Source organism: Lissotriton helveticus, chromosome 4_1 (genome assembly GCF_964261635.1).
Source record: "Lissotriton helveticus chromosome 4_1, aLisHel1.1, whole genome shotgun sequence".
NCBI classification, from domain to species: Eukaryota; Metazoa; Chordata; class Amphibia; order Caudata; family Salamandridae; genus Lissotriton; species Lissotriton helveticus.
The window spans coordinates 504,462,407-504,481,312 of NC_136063.1; the positions used below are offsets into that span (position 1 = coordinate 504,462,407).

The following is an 18,906-nucleotide window of genomic DNA, read 5'->3' on the forward strand; positions in this document are numbered from 1 at the left end:
CTAAGGGGGCTTGTGGGGTTCTGGTTGTTCTCTGTACTTGCCCTGGCAACTTCCATTGTGCTTCTCTGTTGCTTGGCATTTGTTTGTCTGATTTTTTTCTTCTTTATGGTGATTTTCCCCATCTGACGTGTGTTAATTGCAGGCCGGTCACTGGTTTTTGCTAATTTTTGTATCGCAATTGGCCTTGTTGCAAATATTTTGGTGTTCGTGGTTCTCATTTTTGCGGCATCGTGTTGTTTTTATCGCTGACTTTTGACGCATTTTCGTGTACATATCGCATGGTACAGCCGTGTTGTGAATACTTAGTTAACACAGCGTTATTTTCCTGTGATAGACTGCGATATGAAGAGTTGCGTTAAGCTCAATTTGCGGTAATTATCACATGTTCTTGAGAATGTACCCCGAATTGTATCCTTTATCATGTTCACTTCGCTTGTTTTTCTTTCCTGTTGTTGCCCTGTTTTTGCTCCTGTTTTGAGCCCTTCTTCCCTCCCTCCCTCCCGCTGCTGCCCCTATGGCCACTTTCCCCTGCTGGTTCCTGCTCCCGCCTCTCAGCTGCGCTTCCCTCCCACTTCCCTATTTAATGGCAGCTGCTGCACGGCTGCTGCACTGCCGGGGACAGCAGGCGCTCCGCTGGCATGCTGAAGGTGCACCAAATACAAGCCCATCTGCGCCCATCCGCAACCCGAACGCGATCAGCGCCAGGGACCCTGGATCTCGGGCCATCCACTACTACAACTCAGCTGCCCTCCTCGCACTCAACCCCGGAAGAAACAACAACTGCCAGCAGTCCACGCCATGCACCACCGATGGCCAATTCTCCTGCTGTCACTGCCACCAGACTTTCACCACCACCAATACCCCCATGGCCACCATCCACACACTTAACACCAACAACTCCGAAGCACTGAGGTGCATCCTTCTCAATGTGCGCTCCCTGCACAGACATGCCGTAGAGATATGGGACCTCCTTGACATCCTCTCACCAGACATCGCCTTCTTTACAGAACCCTAGAACAACGCCTCCTCTACCCCGACAAAGCCACCACCACTCCTGATGGATACACAATCCAGAGGAAGGACCAACCCAACCACCAAGGAGGAGGACTCACCATTGCATACATGAGCTCCCTCTGACTCTCCACCTCCACCACGAGTGACTCCTTCTCCGCCACCAAACACCATCACATCCAGATCTAGACCAGCCCTAGAACCACACTTTGCAGCATCCTCGCCTACAGACCCCCAGACCTCGCACTTCAATTACCACTACCATCACCGACCTCATCGCACCCGACGCCATCGCCTCCATGGACTGCATACTCATTGGAGACCTGAACCTCCACCTCAACATCCACAGCAACCCCAACTCCACCACCCTCCTGGACAACTTCACCAACATTGGACTGAAACGGCTCATCACCACACACACCCACAAGGCAGGACAAACCCACAACTCCATTTTCGCAGGAGGTAACAACATCCACTTCAGCCACACCACACAACCCCCATGGTCAGACCACCATTGCATACACTTCCACATTGTCAAACCCACACCACACAAACCAGCACCATGCTGCCCACGAAGGAACTGGAGCAAAGTCACGGAGGAGCAGCTTAACACCACCCTCAACTGCGACACCCCGACCACTTCGACCGACGCCAACCTTGCAGCCAAAGAACTTCAGATGTCCAACTGCACAGACAAGCGCACACCCCTACATAACCCTGACAGACAGTGCCCCAGAAAGGCTACCTGGTTCACCGCCAACCTCCTAGTATGCAGACGCACCTGCAGACATCTCGAGAAAAACAGGAGAAACAGCAAAACATCAGAAGATTGTGCCACCTACAAGAACACCATGACAGAATACCACCAATGCATCAGATCCACCAAAAGGACCTTCATCCAAAACAAGATCCTCGCCAACTCCAGCAACTCCAAGGAACTGTTCAGCGTCATTCAGGAATTCACCAAACCCCCCAGCAAAACCACAGACATCACCCCTTCCCAGGGCCTCTGCAACAAGCTCGGATCCTACTTCCACCTGAAAATCAAGGGCCTCTACGACAACTTCAATGACCAGACACCTGACTCCGAAACCAATTCCCTCTCCAGCAACAACAGCCAGCCCACAATCTCCTCCTGGACCCCAGTCACCACTGAAGAAACTGCTTCAACCATGAAAGGCATCCCTCAGGAGCCCCCAAAGACCCCTGCCGCTCCACATCTTCCACAGAACTGCACCGCCATCACTCCAGAACTACGACACACTGTCAATGTCTCTTTCAAGACAGGCATCTTTCCCGACACCTGGAAATGTGCAGAAGTCAGACCCCTGCTCAAGAAGCACTCAGTAGATCCCATGAACCTCAAGAACTACTGACCCATTGCCCTACTCCCCTTCATGGCCAAGTCACAGAGAAGACCATCAAAGCCCAACTAACAAAATTCATCCTCAACCCCTCCCAATCCGGATTCTGCAGCCACCATAGCAACGAGACCACCCTACTCACCATCACAGACGACACCCACACCATCCTCGACCCAGGACACACTGTGGCCCTGATCCTACTTGACCTCTCTGCAGCGTTTGACACCATCCCCCACCTCACACTCACCGCCAGACTCCACAACTCCGGCACACAGGGAACCGCCCTCAACTGGATCTGCTCCTTCCTCACTGGCAGAACCCAAATAATCTGACTGCCACCTTTTCTCTATGAACCCACAGAAATCAACCACATAGTACCTCAGGGATAATCGCTCAACCACCCGCTTTTCAATATCTATGTGGCCCCCCTTGCTGCCATCGTCAAACAGCATGGACTCAGCGTAATATCCTACGCTGACAACACCCAGCTCATCCTCTCCCTCACCAAGGAACCCATCACCAAAATACAACTTCCAGGAAGGAATGAAGGGGACGTCGCATCCTGGATAAGCAGCAACTACATAAAGCTCAACTCGAAGAAGACAGAGGTCCTCATCCTAGGACCCTCCCCCTCTGCATGGAACAACACCTGGTGGCCCACCACCCTCGGCACCCTTCACAACCCCATGGACCATGCCCAAAACCTCAGAATCGTACTCAACTCCTCACTCTACATGACCAGACAGGTCAACGCCGTCGCCTCCAGCTGCTTCAACACCCTCCGCATCCTCTGTAAGACCTTCAAATGGAACCCCTCATATCGAGGAAAATAGTCACCCATGCACTCATTACCAGCAGACTGGACTACGGAAATGCCCTCTACGCCCTCTACACTGGGATCAACAAGTTTCTGCTCTGCAAACTCTAGACCATACCAAAAGCCGCAGCCAGACTCGTCCTCGGCTTCCCCAACATGAACTCATCACCCAACACCTGCAGACCATCCACTGGCTCCTCATCGAGAAGAGAGTTACTTTCAAGATACTCAGCCATGCCTACAAATGCCTCTAGAAGTAACACGGACCCCAATAAATCAAAGCAAGAATCTCCTTCCATGCACCCAAGAGAAACCTCCAATCTGCCAACCTTACCCTCGCTGAAGCCTCGCACATCTGCAGAGCCAGAACAGATGAAAGAGCCTTCTCCCACATCGCGTCCAAGACCTGGAACGAGCTCCTGATCGACGTCAGACGCGCCCCCTCCCTCAACATCTTCAGGAAGACACTCAAGAGCTGACTCTTCAACTGAACGCGGCTTGCCCCCCCGCCAGCGACTTGAGACCCTCACGGGTGAGTAGCGTGCTTACAATTCCCCTGATTGATTGATTATCTTTAGAACTTGTGGCAACAAATGATACAAGCCACAAAATAACACTAAATGGTTCTACTGTATTTTAGAGAAGTACCAGACTGAGATCACAGCTACTGAAACTCAGCTTTGGTGAATTACCAAAATATTCAATCCCTTTTCAGTGTTTGTAGTTTGTTTTCCATCTCTACCATGGCTAGAGTAGTGTAGAACCGACTTACACACAGAGGAGAACACCAAGAATACTAGGAATGGAGTACATCACCTTTTCAAGGCATCTTTTTCCAAACCTGCAGCACCATTATCACACAGTGTTTACATTGTGGTGAGTACCACATGCCTTAATCAAAATGCACTTTTATAATGTGATACTTTACAATGCAGGCAAGATATATCTTTTGTAATGTCCTAGTACACATATGTGCGCAATGAAAAAAACAAAGGTTAAAGTAGCGTTAGAGATACGTGAATTTATGGGTGACAATATTAACGTTTTGAACTAAATAAAACACAAGAATTCAGCAGTTATAGTTAGCAAGGTTAACTATATCTTGCTCCCCCACCTTTTCCTCCCAATGATCTCACATTTACTTCACTCATGACATGTTCTATGACATTATTTATGATATCACTGATGACATCTCAAATGACGTCATGATGGGGTCCCCAGGGACTCAAAATGGCTCGGAGAAGTTGACCACACACCACCTCTCATTAATATAATATCAGCCCCAGAGAATGGGGTCCCCGGGGGCCTTTATATGGCTCGGGGGGAGCACATGCTCCTCTTCACCAAAATAATGATCATGCTGACAGCCAAGTCCCTGGCCTATCCTTGGTTTTTTGGGCCTCTGAGAGCCACAAGGTCTAGGGTTGCAGGGTATCCCTACAATGACCCCCCCCCATATGTTTTTTATAGTTTTTTTGAGGACAGGAGAGTCCTAAAATGGCTGCCACCACATCTTTGTTGATGTGGTGGCAGCCAATCAGATCCATCAGATCCTAGTGTGCTGTGATATATACATAAATTATATAATGTAATTTCTCAAAAACTACTGAATGGAATTGCACCATATAAAAAAATGCATATTTTTGGACCCCTGTTTTTAGCCCTCGTTTGACTGATCACTGTGAATCTTTCCAGGAAAAGTCTGAGGTGGATAAAATGTTTTGGGGAAAATTTTGTGAAGATTTATCAATCGGCACCAAAGTTTTTAGTAAACAATAAGATCTATTTCCTATGGAAATATAGTCCTGACTATATATATATATATGCTATATTCTATGTATAAGAAATTGGGTTGTTTGCTGTGAAGGATGTGAATCCTTCAGAAGTAATAGGTGCATAATTGTCTTCTTGCTGAAAACCAAGAATCCCATTGTTGCTCTTGACACTCAGGGTTGCGAAGCAGAGAAGTCCTGGGCCTACTCAGGGCAGGTGGTATGGGCTAGCAATTCCATGCCCTTGTACTACACATGCACTACTAATTACTACAAACTAAATTACAAATATTTTAACCTGGTAGATGGAAATACCTTTGGTGACACCTTCATGTTATAATACACTCCATAGTGGGTGTTGAAATACAATACCCCGCACGTAGAGCAGTTGAAATATTACAATATAAGGGGTGTCATTATTTAAAAGGCTGGCTTTTCCAAGTGGTCACCATGTCATTATACAAGTAAGGATTATTGGCTTTGTCAAGGGTTATCACATAAACATATATATATGCAAATGGCAGTTCTACTGACTTTGTCAGAGTGCCTTTATAGGGGTTCAAATTAATAAAACAATATTCACCTGCTTAGTTTTTTCATTGTAATCAATGGAATAAAATACCATATTCAAATACCTTCATTATTATTATAAGCATTGCAATGCCGATCAATAATCATTGTTAAGGAAGTATTATATTGCCCCATATTGCAGCCATAGGACCATCCACAAGGGGTCCTGCAGTACAGAGTCTATCTAATGAACTTCTCCTGGGGTCATGCCTGTGAGGACACAGGAGACTTATTCAATTGTTTAAACCATTTGTTAGGGGTTGCTGCACTCCCTGCAACCCCCATAATACTTACACATTACATTGGTTGTGCCACTCTTTGGGGTACCACATGTAGAGAACATATGCAAAGTAGGGCATACACACTGCATTTTGGGGCGCTCTCTGCCCAATTTGGTGAATAATAGCTAAGTAGCGGGTTCACCCAATGTTTTCATTTGTGTGGCCTTATGCATGTTAGACCTGGCATCTTTTGGCATGTTTCCCAAGTCTTTTTGCTTTTGGTTTTGACTTTGTGTTTGCTGGTTTAGTATCTCTGTACACTTTCTCACTGCTGTTCAGTGTTAAAGTGCAAGTGTTACTGTTGAAAATTGTTATTATGTATTGGCGTTTCCATGACTGACATATTTATTTTGCTGATAAGCCCCCAGTAAAGTGCACTGAGTGTGCCCGGGCCTGTAAATCAAATGCCACTAGTGGGCCTGCAGCATTGATTGTGCCACCCACATAAGTAGCCCTGGAAAGGTAACTCAGACCTGCCAATGCAGGATCTGGGCACAGTTTGTAACTGCCATGTCGAACTTGCAAGTGCACCCACTTGCCAGGCTCTAATCTTCCCTTTTCTTACTTATAGGTCACCCCTACGGTAGGCCCAAGGTACCCCTGTGGCCAGGGTACAGTGTATGTTAAAGGTAGGACATATACTGGTATGTGTGGCATGTCCTGTTAGTGAATTACAGTGTATTTAGTTTTTCACTATGGAAAAGCTATCTGTCCCTTAGGATAGAATGGGAGTTTTACTTATAACATCTTATAAGTATAATTTCCCATTGGGACAAGATAGAGAAATCAAGTTTAGTATGCCTGGACTCAATATGTAAAAAGGCATCTTTTAGTTAAGATGATTATTATGTTCTGTGTTTGAACATACTACTTTTAGCAAGAAGGTATTTTCTTGCTTAGACATCCTGTCTGCCTCTTTTGGCTTTGTGGTTTGACTGTGTGTATTTGGAGTGGCAGGAGCTAGGAATGCAAATTCTGTCAGACAGCCAAAGGGGTGTCCTGCCTTTCCTGAATGACTCAGGGCTGGGCTGAATAGATCTGGGCTGCATTCAGAGTAGGGGGAGAGATTTCCCTTGTACCTGAATAGGCCCTGTCTGCCTTGGACAATGCTGCCTCCACCTCGTGCTGGGAAGCTGAGCCAGAGAGGACCAAACTGGTTTGGACTAAGCACAGACACTCTCTGCCTGGGGGAACAAAGGAATTTTGAGTATAAATGTTGGAGTCCAGACACTAGAACTTTAGAACTCATTGGAATCAAGGAACCTACCAGGAAGAAGAGCTGCTAGGAGGAGTACTCCCCCTTTGCTGTGTTGTTGCTTTGTTGAGTTGGCCTGCAGTTGTTGCTTCTACCTTGGGCAGTAAAATGACTGTATTGAACTTTCTTTACTTGTGCTGAGTATTTCAAAGTGTGTTAAAGTCAACAAGGGGACCCCAAGCAAATCAGCATAGGACCTCGGGGAGCATACTATTTCAAAACAACAGTGGTCCTATGCAAGGAGTGATATATGTAGAACAATAAATATAGACACAGTCGATTCTATATTCAAAATGACATGTCCAGCCAGACAGAGGTCTCAATTTTTACTTCAATCAAAAAATGCACGGAAAAGGATTCCTTCAACAGATCAACGTAGTGGGGCACAAGCCTGTACCCAGACACATACAGATCAATACAGTGAGGGAAACACAAGACAAAACAGGGCTTTTAAGGCAAAAGCTGCAGTTTTCTGGAGTATTACAAATGCACGGAAATTTTAAACTGACACCGTCATAAATATGTAGCATATGATTCACGTTTTTGCATAAGGTGCCCAAAAAGGTCGAGAGCGTTTCGGTCCCACTACAGAGTCATGGGGACCATCATCAGGACATTATATTAATGCCTATAGGTTGAAAGCCTCAATTGCCGAGGGGGGAAGGAGAAAGAGATAATTATCGCCCCGGTTTGCTCGGGATGGGAGCAGTTAGAGACGGGGGGGAGAGAGGGAAGTATTGTAGTTGGCCTTGGTAAGGCGGTCGATGAGCTACCCCGAATCGGGATTTAGGTAGATACGCGTTGACTCGTGGGTCAGAGCGCGGTTTTAAGGAATTACCGGTTTAGTCGGCTTCAATTCACTTCCGTGCAATGCTTTCAACCTATAGGCATTAATATAATGTCCCGATGATTACCTGTAGGTTGACAGGAGGGGGCTGATAGGTATGCCAACTGGTTGGTCAATTAACCAGCGTGTGAAGTGGGACCGTGGGCACGGTTCGTCCGAAGTCAAGGGAGGCTATGCAGAGTCCTAGGAATGAAACGGATGGTCATATGTGGGTTGACAAGGAAAGGGGAGAAGGGAGGGGCGGGCTGAAGCACTGGTAGAAAAAGGGGAAAAACTCACCTTGAGAGAAGGATGTACCGGCCTGAGTGGGAGGGAATCATGGGTATGGCACAGCATGAGTAAGCGTCTGCTATGGTGACTCGATGAACTGGAAAGGGGGCAAGGAGGAAGTTAACTGAGCAGTGCAGTGTGTGGTGTCAGTTTACGCGCCGAAGGGAAGTAAATTCACGTTGTGTCCACCAAAGTGGAGCCGGAAGGTGTGGGTAGCAGGGTCGGATCCCCGATTCACTGCGTGGGTCCCGGAGTGGGTACTTGGATGTGGGGAATGCATGTGTTAGAGCTGGCGGGCTCCAGAGGTGATAGCAACAAGTGAAGCCATCATGATCAATAGCGATAGTAGACTTACCATGGTAGAGAAGAAATTTGTGAAGGGAATAAATCGAGAGGCCGTGGGAATGCTTGGTTCAGGTCCTGACTGCCACGTTCATGCGCGGTCTTGGCCGGTAACTCGAGTGAGTACGGGAGCCGGTCAGGGTTAACTCGTCATGCTCTAAGGAGCGGTGCCTAGGTGTGTCATGTGACCGCACACCAGTCAGGTGACGCTGCGGCTGGGCCGGGTGTAGTAAGGGATGCTAGAACGTGATGTTGAGCGTGCCGGAAGGCTATGGGAGAGGGGGCAGAGGGGTTGAAGGAAAGGAAGAAAAGACTAGTCAGCATTCAGGGAAAACCTTAGTTGATGGAGTAATGGATTTGGAGTACAAGTGAAGGCCAAATTATGAGGCAAAAAGCACTTGACATTAATAGACAAACAAATAACAAGTTAATGGAATCCTAAACAGGGGTGTGATGTAGATTCAGCACATATGTACACATTTACATGAGAATAGTGAAAATGGTTGAAAATAACCTGATTCAAATTTCAGAAAATTAGAGAGAGGAAAATCAGAAGGTTATTGGTAAATCACAAGGTAGTGTGGGATAACAGGTGACCTGGTGTGGCACCTAATAATGGGTAACTGGTCGGGGTGTTGAGGGAGGGAAGGGCATAGACTGGATGGAGGCGAGCAGGGTGCATCCATCACCCTGGGTCGCTGATGGCAGGGTAGATACCAGGTCAGTACATGGAGGTTGGAGTTCAGAGTTATACTTGTACTGTAATGTTCCATTCAACAATGGTGTTGAGGCCCTGGTCTACTGAATTGCAGCGTGTGATCCATTTGCATTCACTATTGTTTAGTAAGGTTTGGAGGTTGCTGGCCCTGATTGGTAGAGAAGGTTGATCGATCACCTGACAGGTGATTTCAAGTTCAATGTAGTGTGTCACCAAAGGGGCAGTCTGGACTTTGCCATGGATTCTGCTTCTGTGTTGTATTATTCTCTGCTTTACAATTTGGGTTGTTTGGCCAATGTATATGAGGTCACAAGGGTATCGAATGGCGTAGATCACATTTGGGGTCTGCAGTTGGTAAAGGTTTTGAGTGGGTTGGTCTTGTAGTTGACCTTGAATTCTTTGTTATTCGATGTGAGTTCGCACACAACACAAGATTGGCATCTGTAATGTCTGATCAAAGGTGGTATACCCCATGCATCAGTGATGGAGTTCTGTTGTGTGGGTTTTGTCGGTCAAGTAATAGCATGAACAAGATGATTGGCCAGGTTATCCCCTCATTGGTAGGAGAAGAGAGGAGGTTCTTGGAATAACTTTTGGGTTCCTAAAATGTACCAGTTACGTATAATTATTTTTTTGACTTGGTTGCTGCTCAGGCTGAATTTAGTCACAAAAGGGATTCGGGTATTTGTTTTTTTGGGCTGGGGTGTAAGCAGGTAATCTCAATGGCAGTACCATGCCCTCTTGTGAGCACATGAGATAAAGCGGGCTGTATAGCCTCTGGAGACAAGTTTGTCACGGAGGAAGTCTGATTCCCGGAAGTAATCTTTCCACCATTTGCAATTTCTGCAGATGGGCAAAATTTGGCCGTAAGGTAAGCCATCTCTAAGGCCGCATGGGTGGTAGCTGGAGTAATGCAATATTGTATTGCATTCTATGGGCTTACGGTACAGGGTGGTTCCGATTTTTCCATCTTCTGAATGGATGGTAACATCTAGGAAAGGTAGGTCATTGGGTCTGCAGTCTGTAGTGAATTAGAGGTGAGGTTGAGATTGGTTCAGCCAATCGCCAAAGGAGTTCAAAGAGTCAGACTGGCCCTTCCACAACAGAAGAATGTCATCTATGTAGCTCGCCAAAGACCAATCTGAGTATTGAATGGATTAATGGGGGTGAGTATGTGTGTCGTTTCAAGATTATATAAAAAAAGAATAGCAAAATTGGGGGCAAAACAAGCACCATGGAGACACCAGTGACCCTATCCTCCCTCGCCCCAGTCCTCTGGTCGGACCATTTCTTATCTGACTTCCAGATAGGACATTACACAGTGACCCCACGCAATGGTCAGATGCACGAAGCACGTACTTCCAGAGCCTTCCACAAAATCTCTCCAGCCATGCTCACTCTGGCTTTAGAGACATATCCGTGTGTACTCACAGGCAGGCTAGAGGACGATGTTAAGTGCTTTCAGGATTGGCTCACTGCACACCTGGCAGCTCTTGCGCCACCTCGCCAGGTCAGATCACAGCTGGTAAAAGCTTCTGCCCCCTGGTTTTCCGCTGCCTTGGCGGGCAAAAGAAGGCATTGCAAGAAGCTCGAAAGAGACTGGCGGAGGCAGTATGATGCGACCTCTAAACAGTCCTATAGAGAAGCGGTGAAAGAATATCACCGGGACATTACAGCAGAAAAGAAGTCCTTTCTAGCCAGAAGGATTGAGGAAGCAGATAGCTCCTGTAAAGAGATTTTCAAGATTGTCAAAGAGTTTATCGCTCCCACCTGCTGTACTCCCGCGTCCTCCTTTTCGGAACCGTGGATAACTGATCTAGCAGAATTTTTCACCAACAAAATTCTCACGATCCAAGCAGCCTTGAAAGGAACATGTAATGTCCCTGTTTCCAGCCCTGACGTGGATGACCCTCTTGTTCCCTGGTTACACCAATCCGATCCGGATAAAGTTATACCCGGTCCCATTCTTGACTGTTTCCCTGTCCTAGAGCTCCATACTTCGCTGGACCTCTTGGCCAAACTGAAATCAGGCTCTCCGCTTGACCCTTGCCCCACCAAATGTCTTGCAACCTTGGCTCCCGTTCTTAACCCTATCATTAATCCCATCATTAATCTGTCCCTGAGCACCGGCAAGGTTACCACTTCTTGGAAACAGGCCCTCGTCCTTCATCTTATTAAAAAGCCCAATGTGGATCCTAAACTACACTCCAATTACAGGCCAATCTCGCTGTTGCCTGCTCTGGCGAAAATAGCGGAGAAGCATGTGCACACCACCCTATCCCACTTTGTAGAGTCGAATTCCTTACTTCACCAATCACAGTCCGGGTTCAGATCCAACCTGAGTACAGAAACCGCTTTACTCGAGGTGACCGAGGCTGTAAAGGAAACTCTGGACAGTGGTGGAAAGGCCATGCTTATCATGCTAGATCTGTCGGCGGCCTTTGACACCGTTCCCCATGACCTTCTCCTTACTAGACTCTGGGAGATTGGTCTTAGGGGAACGGTGCTCAAATGGTTTCAATCTTTTCTGGCCGACCGCAGACAAACGATCTGGGCTCCCCCTTTCTCCGCCGCAATGCCGCAGCTTGAGGTAGGGGTCCCGCAGGGATCTATACTCAGCCCCTCTCTTTTTAACATCTTTATGACACCCTTAGCGGCGCTAGTGGAGGAGCATGGGGCCCAGATCGTCTCCTATGCGGATGACACGCAGCTCCTGTTCACATGTGACAGGGGCTGTGATTTCGACGGAGCCGCCATCTTGAGGTGTCTTGAGGCTGTGTTTGACTGGTTCGGGAAAAGCAGCCTCAAATGCAACTCGGACAAGTCCGAGATCCTGTTCTTTGGGTGTCCCGCCGACCCGAGATGGAAGCACTGGTGGCCTTTGGCCATGTTCCCGACAGCCAGCGATTCTGTAACAGCTAAGAATCTGGGCATTCAGGTGGATAATACTCTTTCCTTTAAGGCCCAAGTAGCAGGTCTGACGGGGAAGTGCTTTGCCATCTTAAGGATGTTGAGAACGTTTTTGCCGTTCCTATCCTTGGAGCACAGAAAGATCAAGGTGCAGGCTCTGATAGGTTCGCGCTTGGACTACTCTAACATCCTTTACCTGGGTCTTCCCGAGTATCTCCTGACCCGCCTGCAGGTCGTCCAGAACTCGGCAGCCAGAGCCATATTCGGTCTAACCAGAAGAACCAGGGCCAGCGACCTTCTTAAAGCTCTGCACTGGCTGCCGATCCGCAAACGCATCACCTTCAAGACCTTAACAACATCGTTCAAGGCTCTGCATAACTCCGGTGCAGTGTATCTACAAAAAAGAGTAAATTTCTACCTTCCATCTAGACCCTTGAGGTCCGCTGCCCAGGCCAGTGCAATCGTGCCGGCAGTGCGACGTGCACGATGTGGAGGTCGTTCCTTTAGCTACCTTGCCCCTCGTCTTTGGAACACATTACCTCTGACCTTACGCGCCAGTTCCAACCTGCTCAGTTTTAGAAAGGAGCTTAAGACTCTTCTCTTTGTCCAATAATTCTGTTTCCTCTGAGCACCTGGCGTCGCTGGTGGTATTTTTGTTAGTTGCTGGTATCTGTTTTTGATCTGCAGCGCCGGGACGCTCTTCGGAGCAGCTGAGCGCTTTACAAAACCCCCAGTAACATAACATAACATAACCATTGATTTGTAAATAAAATGTGTCCTGGTGAAGAAAGTTACTATTTTCTAGGGCAATGTGTAGTAGATCCATGACAAGGGTGATCAGGGTGGGTCTGGGTCTTTTCTCGAGTAGTTCTTCAATAACTAAGAGACCCTCCTCATGGGGGATGTTGGTGTAAAGAGACTCTATATTGTGTCCCACCTTGAGTTCCGTATTGATGTCAAAGGGCCTGTCCTTGAAAGTTTTGATGAGATCTATGCTGTCAAAAATTAATGTTTCTCTCAGTGGAACAAATTCATTAATGACAGCGTTGATATACTTACCCAACGGTTCAAGGATGGATCCACATCCAGATACAATGGGACGTCCAGAGGGATTGTTGCTGTGTTTATGGATCTTGGGTAGTAGATAAATAACTGGCACTCGGGGATGAGGGTTGTTCAAAAAGGCAAACTCAATCAATCAATCATTTGTAAAGCGCACTACATACCCGCGAGGGTCTCAATGCGCTGGGGGGGGAGGCGCTACTGATCGAGCAACCAGGTCTTGAGTATCCTCCTGAAGGTCAGCAGGTCTTGGGTCTGTTGTAGGCTCAGTTGAGGGTGTTCCATATCTTGGCGGCAAGGTGGGAGAAGGATCTCCCACCGGTGGTTGTTCTTTGGATGCGCGGCACGGTGGTGAGTGAGAGGTTGGCGGAGCGGTGCTGCCGGTTGGGGATGTAGAGGGAGAGCCGTCTGTTGAGGTAGGCTGGGCCAGTCTTGTGGAGTGCCTTGTGTGCGTGGGTGAGGAGCTTGAAGGATGTCCGCTTGTTGACAGGGAGCCTGTGCAGGTTTCTCAGGTGGGGAATGATGTGGCCGTGGCTTGGTATGTCGAGGGTCAGTCATGCTGAAGCGTTTTGGATGCATTGTAGTCGTTTGATGAGCTTGTTCGGGGTTCCCGTGTAGAGGGCGTTTCTGTAGTCGAGTCTTTTGCTGACGAGGGCCTGGGTGACAGTCTTTCTTGTATCTGTCGGGATCCATATGTAGATCTTGCGGAGCATGCAGAGGGTGTTGAAGCAGGAGGAGAAGACGGCGTTGACTTGCTTGGTCATTGAGAGTGTTGAGTCGAGGATAATTCCCAGGTTGGGTGCGTGGTCGGTTGGTGTCGGGGCTGCCTCCAGTGCTGTCGGCCAACAGAAATCGTCCCAGGCTGAAGGGTTGGAGCCGATGATGAGGACCTCCGTCTTGTCCGAGTTCAGCTTCAGACGGCTGGTCTTCTTCCAGTCGGCGACGGCCTTCATTCCTTTGTGGAGGTTGGTTTTGGCGTCGATTGGGTCCTTGCTGAGGGAGAGGATCAGCTGAGTGTCGTCGGCGTAGGAGATTATGTTGAGGTTGTGCTGTCGTTCTACGTGTGTGAGCAGGGCCATGTAAATGATGAACAGCTTTGGGCTGAGGGAGGATCCCTGGGGTACGCCACAGATGATCTCGAAGGCTTTGGAACGGAATGGGGAGAGGCGGACGCTCTGGGTTCTGCCGGAGAGGAAGGAGGTGGTCCAATCCAGAGCCTTGTCTCGGATCCCTGCGGCGTGGAGGTGTGCGCGTAGTGTGCGGTGGCAGACGGTGTCGAAGGCGGCAGGGAGGTCTAGGAGGATGAGTGCTGCGGTCTCGCCATTGTCCAGCAGGGTCCTGATGTCATCGGTGGTGCAATGAGGGCAATCTCTGTGCTGTGGTTGCTGCGGTACCTTAACTGGGAAGGGTCCAGGATTCTGTTTTCTTCGAGGTATCGGGTTAGCTGTCTGTTGACGGTTTTCTCGATGACCTTGGCCGGTAAGGGGAGCAGAGAGATGGGACGGAAGTTCTTGAGGTCTCTTGGGTCTGCCTTAGGTTTTTTGAGTAGGGCATTGATCTCGGCGTGTTTCCAGATCTCTGGGAAGGTCACGGTCTCGAGGGAGAGATTGATGACATTGCGCAGGTGAGGTGCGATGGAGCTGCTTGCTCTGTTGAAGACGTGGTGCGGGAATTGGTCTGACGGCGAGACGGTGTGGATTGTGTGCATGGTCTTAATGATGTCATCGATGCTCACGCTGGCCCAGGCTAGCAGAGGGTCATGGTCGATGGTGGGCTGAGGGTATGTTGTGTTGCTGTCTGTTGGGGCTGTCTGGGTGTTGAAGAAGGTGGCGAGGGAGTCGCACAGGGCTTGCGACGACGGAATGTCGTTGGTGTTGGAGCTGGGGTTGGAGAGTTCCTTCACAATGTTGAAGAGCTCCTTGCTATTGTGTGCGTTGTTGTCGAGGCGGTCTTTGAAGAAGGTCCTCTTGGCCACCCTGATGAGGTGGTGGTGGTTGTGGATGGCGTCCTTGTGTGCTGCGTGGCTGTCCGGAGTTTGTTCACTATGCCATTTCTTCTCGAGTTTCCGGCAGGCTTGCTTGGAGGCTAGGAGTTCTGGGGTGAACCAGCTGGCCCTCTTGTTGGTGTCTCTGTAGGGGGTTTCTTCAGCGGGGTGAGGGTGTTGGCGCAGTACTCGATCGAGCGTCTGAGGCTGTGGGCAGCGTCGTTGGTGTTGGAGGGTTGGGTGGGTTGGGTGAGAGCGAGGTTTGCATGTAGTTGGTCTTCAGTGATTTTGCTCCAGCAGCGGCAGGAGATCAGTTGGGTGCGGTGGGCTTCTGGAAGGAGAAGTGGATGCAGCGGTGATCGGTCCAGAGGAGTTCGGTGGTGTGGCTGACAGAGATGTGCGGGCTTAAGGAGAAAACGGGGTCGAGCGTGTGGCCGACGGAGTGGGTGGGCGTTGTGACGAGTTGCTTCAGTCCGAGGTTGGCGAAGTTATCGATCAGGGTTGTGGAGTTGTTGTCGTTGTTGTTCTCAAGGTGAAAGTTCAGGTCTCCGAGGAGGATGTAGTCAGTGGAGGTCAGGGCGTGCTGATCAAGTCGGCGATGGAGTCGCTGAACTGGGGGCAGGGTCCGGGGGGTCGGTAGACGAGGGTGCCTCTGAGGGTGGAGTTATGGTCTTTGTGGATCTGGAAATGCATGTGTTTTGGCCGTGCTAAGAGCGTCATCGGTGCTAGTCGAGACCCTGATGCTGTTCTTGTGGACGATGGCGATTCCTCCTCCGACTCCGTTGGTGCGGTCTCTGCGGGTGATCTTGTAGCCATCTGAGATGGCTATGGCGATGTCGGGTGTGGAGGAGTCATTAAACCAAGTCTCTGTCAGGAAGGCGATGACCGGGGATGTTGTGTCGAGCAGGTCCAAGAGCTCGACGGCATGCTGGTGTGCGGAGCTGGTGTTCAGTAGTATGCATCGGAGGTGGTTGGAGTCTTTTTTGGCGGGTGGTTCATCGGCTCTGAGGCTGTTGTATCTGCAGTTCTGGCAGGTGAAGGGGCCGTGTGTACGTTTCGGGCGGCCTTGAAGCAGGTGTGGCTCCGTCCGTAGTTGAGAGCGTGCAGAGTGCAGGCGTCGTAATGGCGGCGGTCGTCGTGGCGGGTGCGGGGACCAGGGGTTCTGGCACTGGGCACAGTCCAGGCGCGGACGGGCACCGACAGGCTTGCCATAGGCGCAGCGGCCGGCATATATGGGGAGGTGGGAGTGAGGAGCAGCTGGGAGGCAGGGGCAGCGAATTAGCAGTGGGCTGTCAGGGGGCAGGGTGAGGAGACGCAGCGGCGAGGGTGGTCAGGGACAGCAAAGGTAACAGAAGGAAAAAGGGGCACCAAATCGAGGGAAAAACGAGTGGCACAGAAGGCAAAAGGGCACAAAAAACGAGTGGAGCAGAAGGCAAAAGGGGCACAGAAATGAGGGAAAAACGAGTGGCACAAAGGGTAGAAGGGCACAAAAAAACGAGTGGAATAGAGGGCAGAAGGGCTCAAAAACTAGTGGAACAGAAGGCAAAAGGGGCACAGAAACAAAGGGAAAAACAAGTGGCACAGAGGGCAGAAGGGTGCAAAAAACGAGTGGAACAGAGGGCAGAAGGGCACAAAAAACAAGTAGAGCAGAAGGCAAAATGGGCCCAAAAACAAGGGAAAAACGAGTGGCACAGAAGGCAGGGCACAAAAAACTAGTGGCACAGAAGGCAAAAGGAGCACAAAAACGAGGGAAAAACGAGTGGCACAGAGGGCAGAAGGGCACAAAAAAACGAGTGGAACAGAAGGCAAAAGGGGCACAAAAACGAGGGAAAAAATTAGTGGCACAGAAGGCAGATGGGCACAAAAACGAGTCGTACAGAAGGCAAAAGGGGCACAAAACGAGGGAAAAACTAGTGTCACAGAAGCAAAAGGGCACCTAAATACCAGAAAAACGAGTGGCACAGAAGCAAAATACAGAACACAGAAATACAGGGGCAGCTAAGAACAGACGACAGAACGGGCAGAGAGGCACGGGGCAGCGAGGGGAACCGAAGGGAAAACCGGGCAGAGACACGAGGCAGCAAGTGGAACAGAAGGGAAAACCGGGCAGAGACATGGGGGCAGCGAGGGGTACAGAAGGAAAGACCGGGCAGAGAGAGCACGGGTACAACAAGGGGAACAGAGGGAAGAAAAAGGGGCACAGACCACATACAGGCAGCGGGGAAAGACAGACAACAGCAGTCACAGACACAACAAGGAAAATATAGGCAATACAATAAAAGCAATAAAGCGGAGGATGAACAAACCTACCTACAGCCTACCACTGGCCACCAGGGATGAGGCGCAGGTGGTAGCCTGCGAATGGTGGAGCGCCTCGAACCTCCTCAGCAATGGCAGCTGGGGCAGGGAAACACAGGCGGTGCTGTGCGGAGGGGGAGCGACCTACCTGGTGGGGTCAAACTCCTTCTGTGAGATGCTGCCCTCGGATCTTGCTCGGCTGGTGACTTGCTGGATCTTTATTCTCAACTCGGGTAATGGGTCTATGGTAAGTTTGCGATAATGCAGCGGGTTAGATAGTTGTCTCTTTATTTCCAAGTCATACTTGTCAGCATCCATTACCACGATTCCGCCGCCCTAGTCTGCAGGTTTGATGATGAGATCAATTCTATCCTTGAGGCTGAGGAGAGCTTGTTTCTCCACCAAGGGGAGGTTGTATGGGACATATTCAAATTGCTTCTGCAGATCCAATTCTTCGCTCAGGGTCAGTCATTCAAATGAGAGTATCTCCGGGGGCATTGCTTATGAGGATGGGTTTAAAGGTAGATGGAAGATGGAATCGGGGTCTAACAGCGTAGTTTGCATCTGGCTTATCCATGAAGAATTGACGTAGCCTGATCCGTCGAAAGAACTGAAACAGTTGTGATTGTAATTTGAAGAAGTTGCTCCGTTCTGTTGGTACAAAGCTGAGGCCTCTTCTTATGAGTTGGTTTTCTTCACTTTACAGAGTGTGACTGGAAAGGTTGAATATTGGTATGAGTTGCTGGTTCAGATTTTTCTGGGTAGTGGCTACATTCAGTATTGGGGGGGGGCGTTAGTATTTTGACAACTGGCTATTGTTGTGGACCCCATTAGTAAAATCTGTTTCAGGTTTGTCTTTCTCCAGAGTATTGATATTGGCGGTTGTTCTGTGTCCGTGTTTGGTTCTGGCCGCGTCCGAGGTCTTGTTCTAAAAAAACACGGGGTAGTAAGGGAGCCGGTCTATTGATGTTCTTGGAGGTACTGGTCCTTCACTGGAGTCTGAGTCCTCTATGGATGTATTGGAGGAGTAGGAGAAAGTGATTTGTTGATTGTTGCGAAATCTATCCCACTTAGGGGTTCTTGGGGGGTTATACAGAGTGTTATAGAACTTGTTACGGAGATAAGGATCAGTCTTTTCAATGTTATAGTATTTAATGTCTTTCTGGATTTTGGTGATTTTCTTGTTCAACTCAAAGGAAATGAAAGTGGCAATTTAGCTCACGCCAGGAGCAAGCTCTCAAAGGCCACCAACTCAATTTTAAGTCTACCTTGTCTGAAGAACACGGGCGCTCTTTTAGCAGTACAGCAAATATATAAACTTCAGTTCATCCCGGTGGCCACATATGGCGCCGAGATCTGGGGAACGGTCAATTGTTCAGTAATTCAGCAGGAAAGAAAATAGGTT

At 49.1% G+C, this 18,906-nt stretch overlaps 1 protein-coding gene across 1 annotated transcript in view; it reads right to left on the reverse strand.

Annotated features, from left to right (window-relative positions):
- The window catches only part of LOC144828016 (uncharacterized), a 73,602-nt gene extending 63,475 nt beyond the window's left edge, over positions 1-10,127 (reverse strand). The window contains exon 1 of the mRNA XM_078686159.1: positions 9,980-10,127. Within this exon, the coding sequence (XP_078542285.1) occupies positions 9,980-10,127 (148 nt within the window). The remainder of the gene's footprint in view (positions 1-9,979) is intronic.
- Between the last annotated feature and the right edge of the window lie 8,779 nt (positions 10,128-18,906).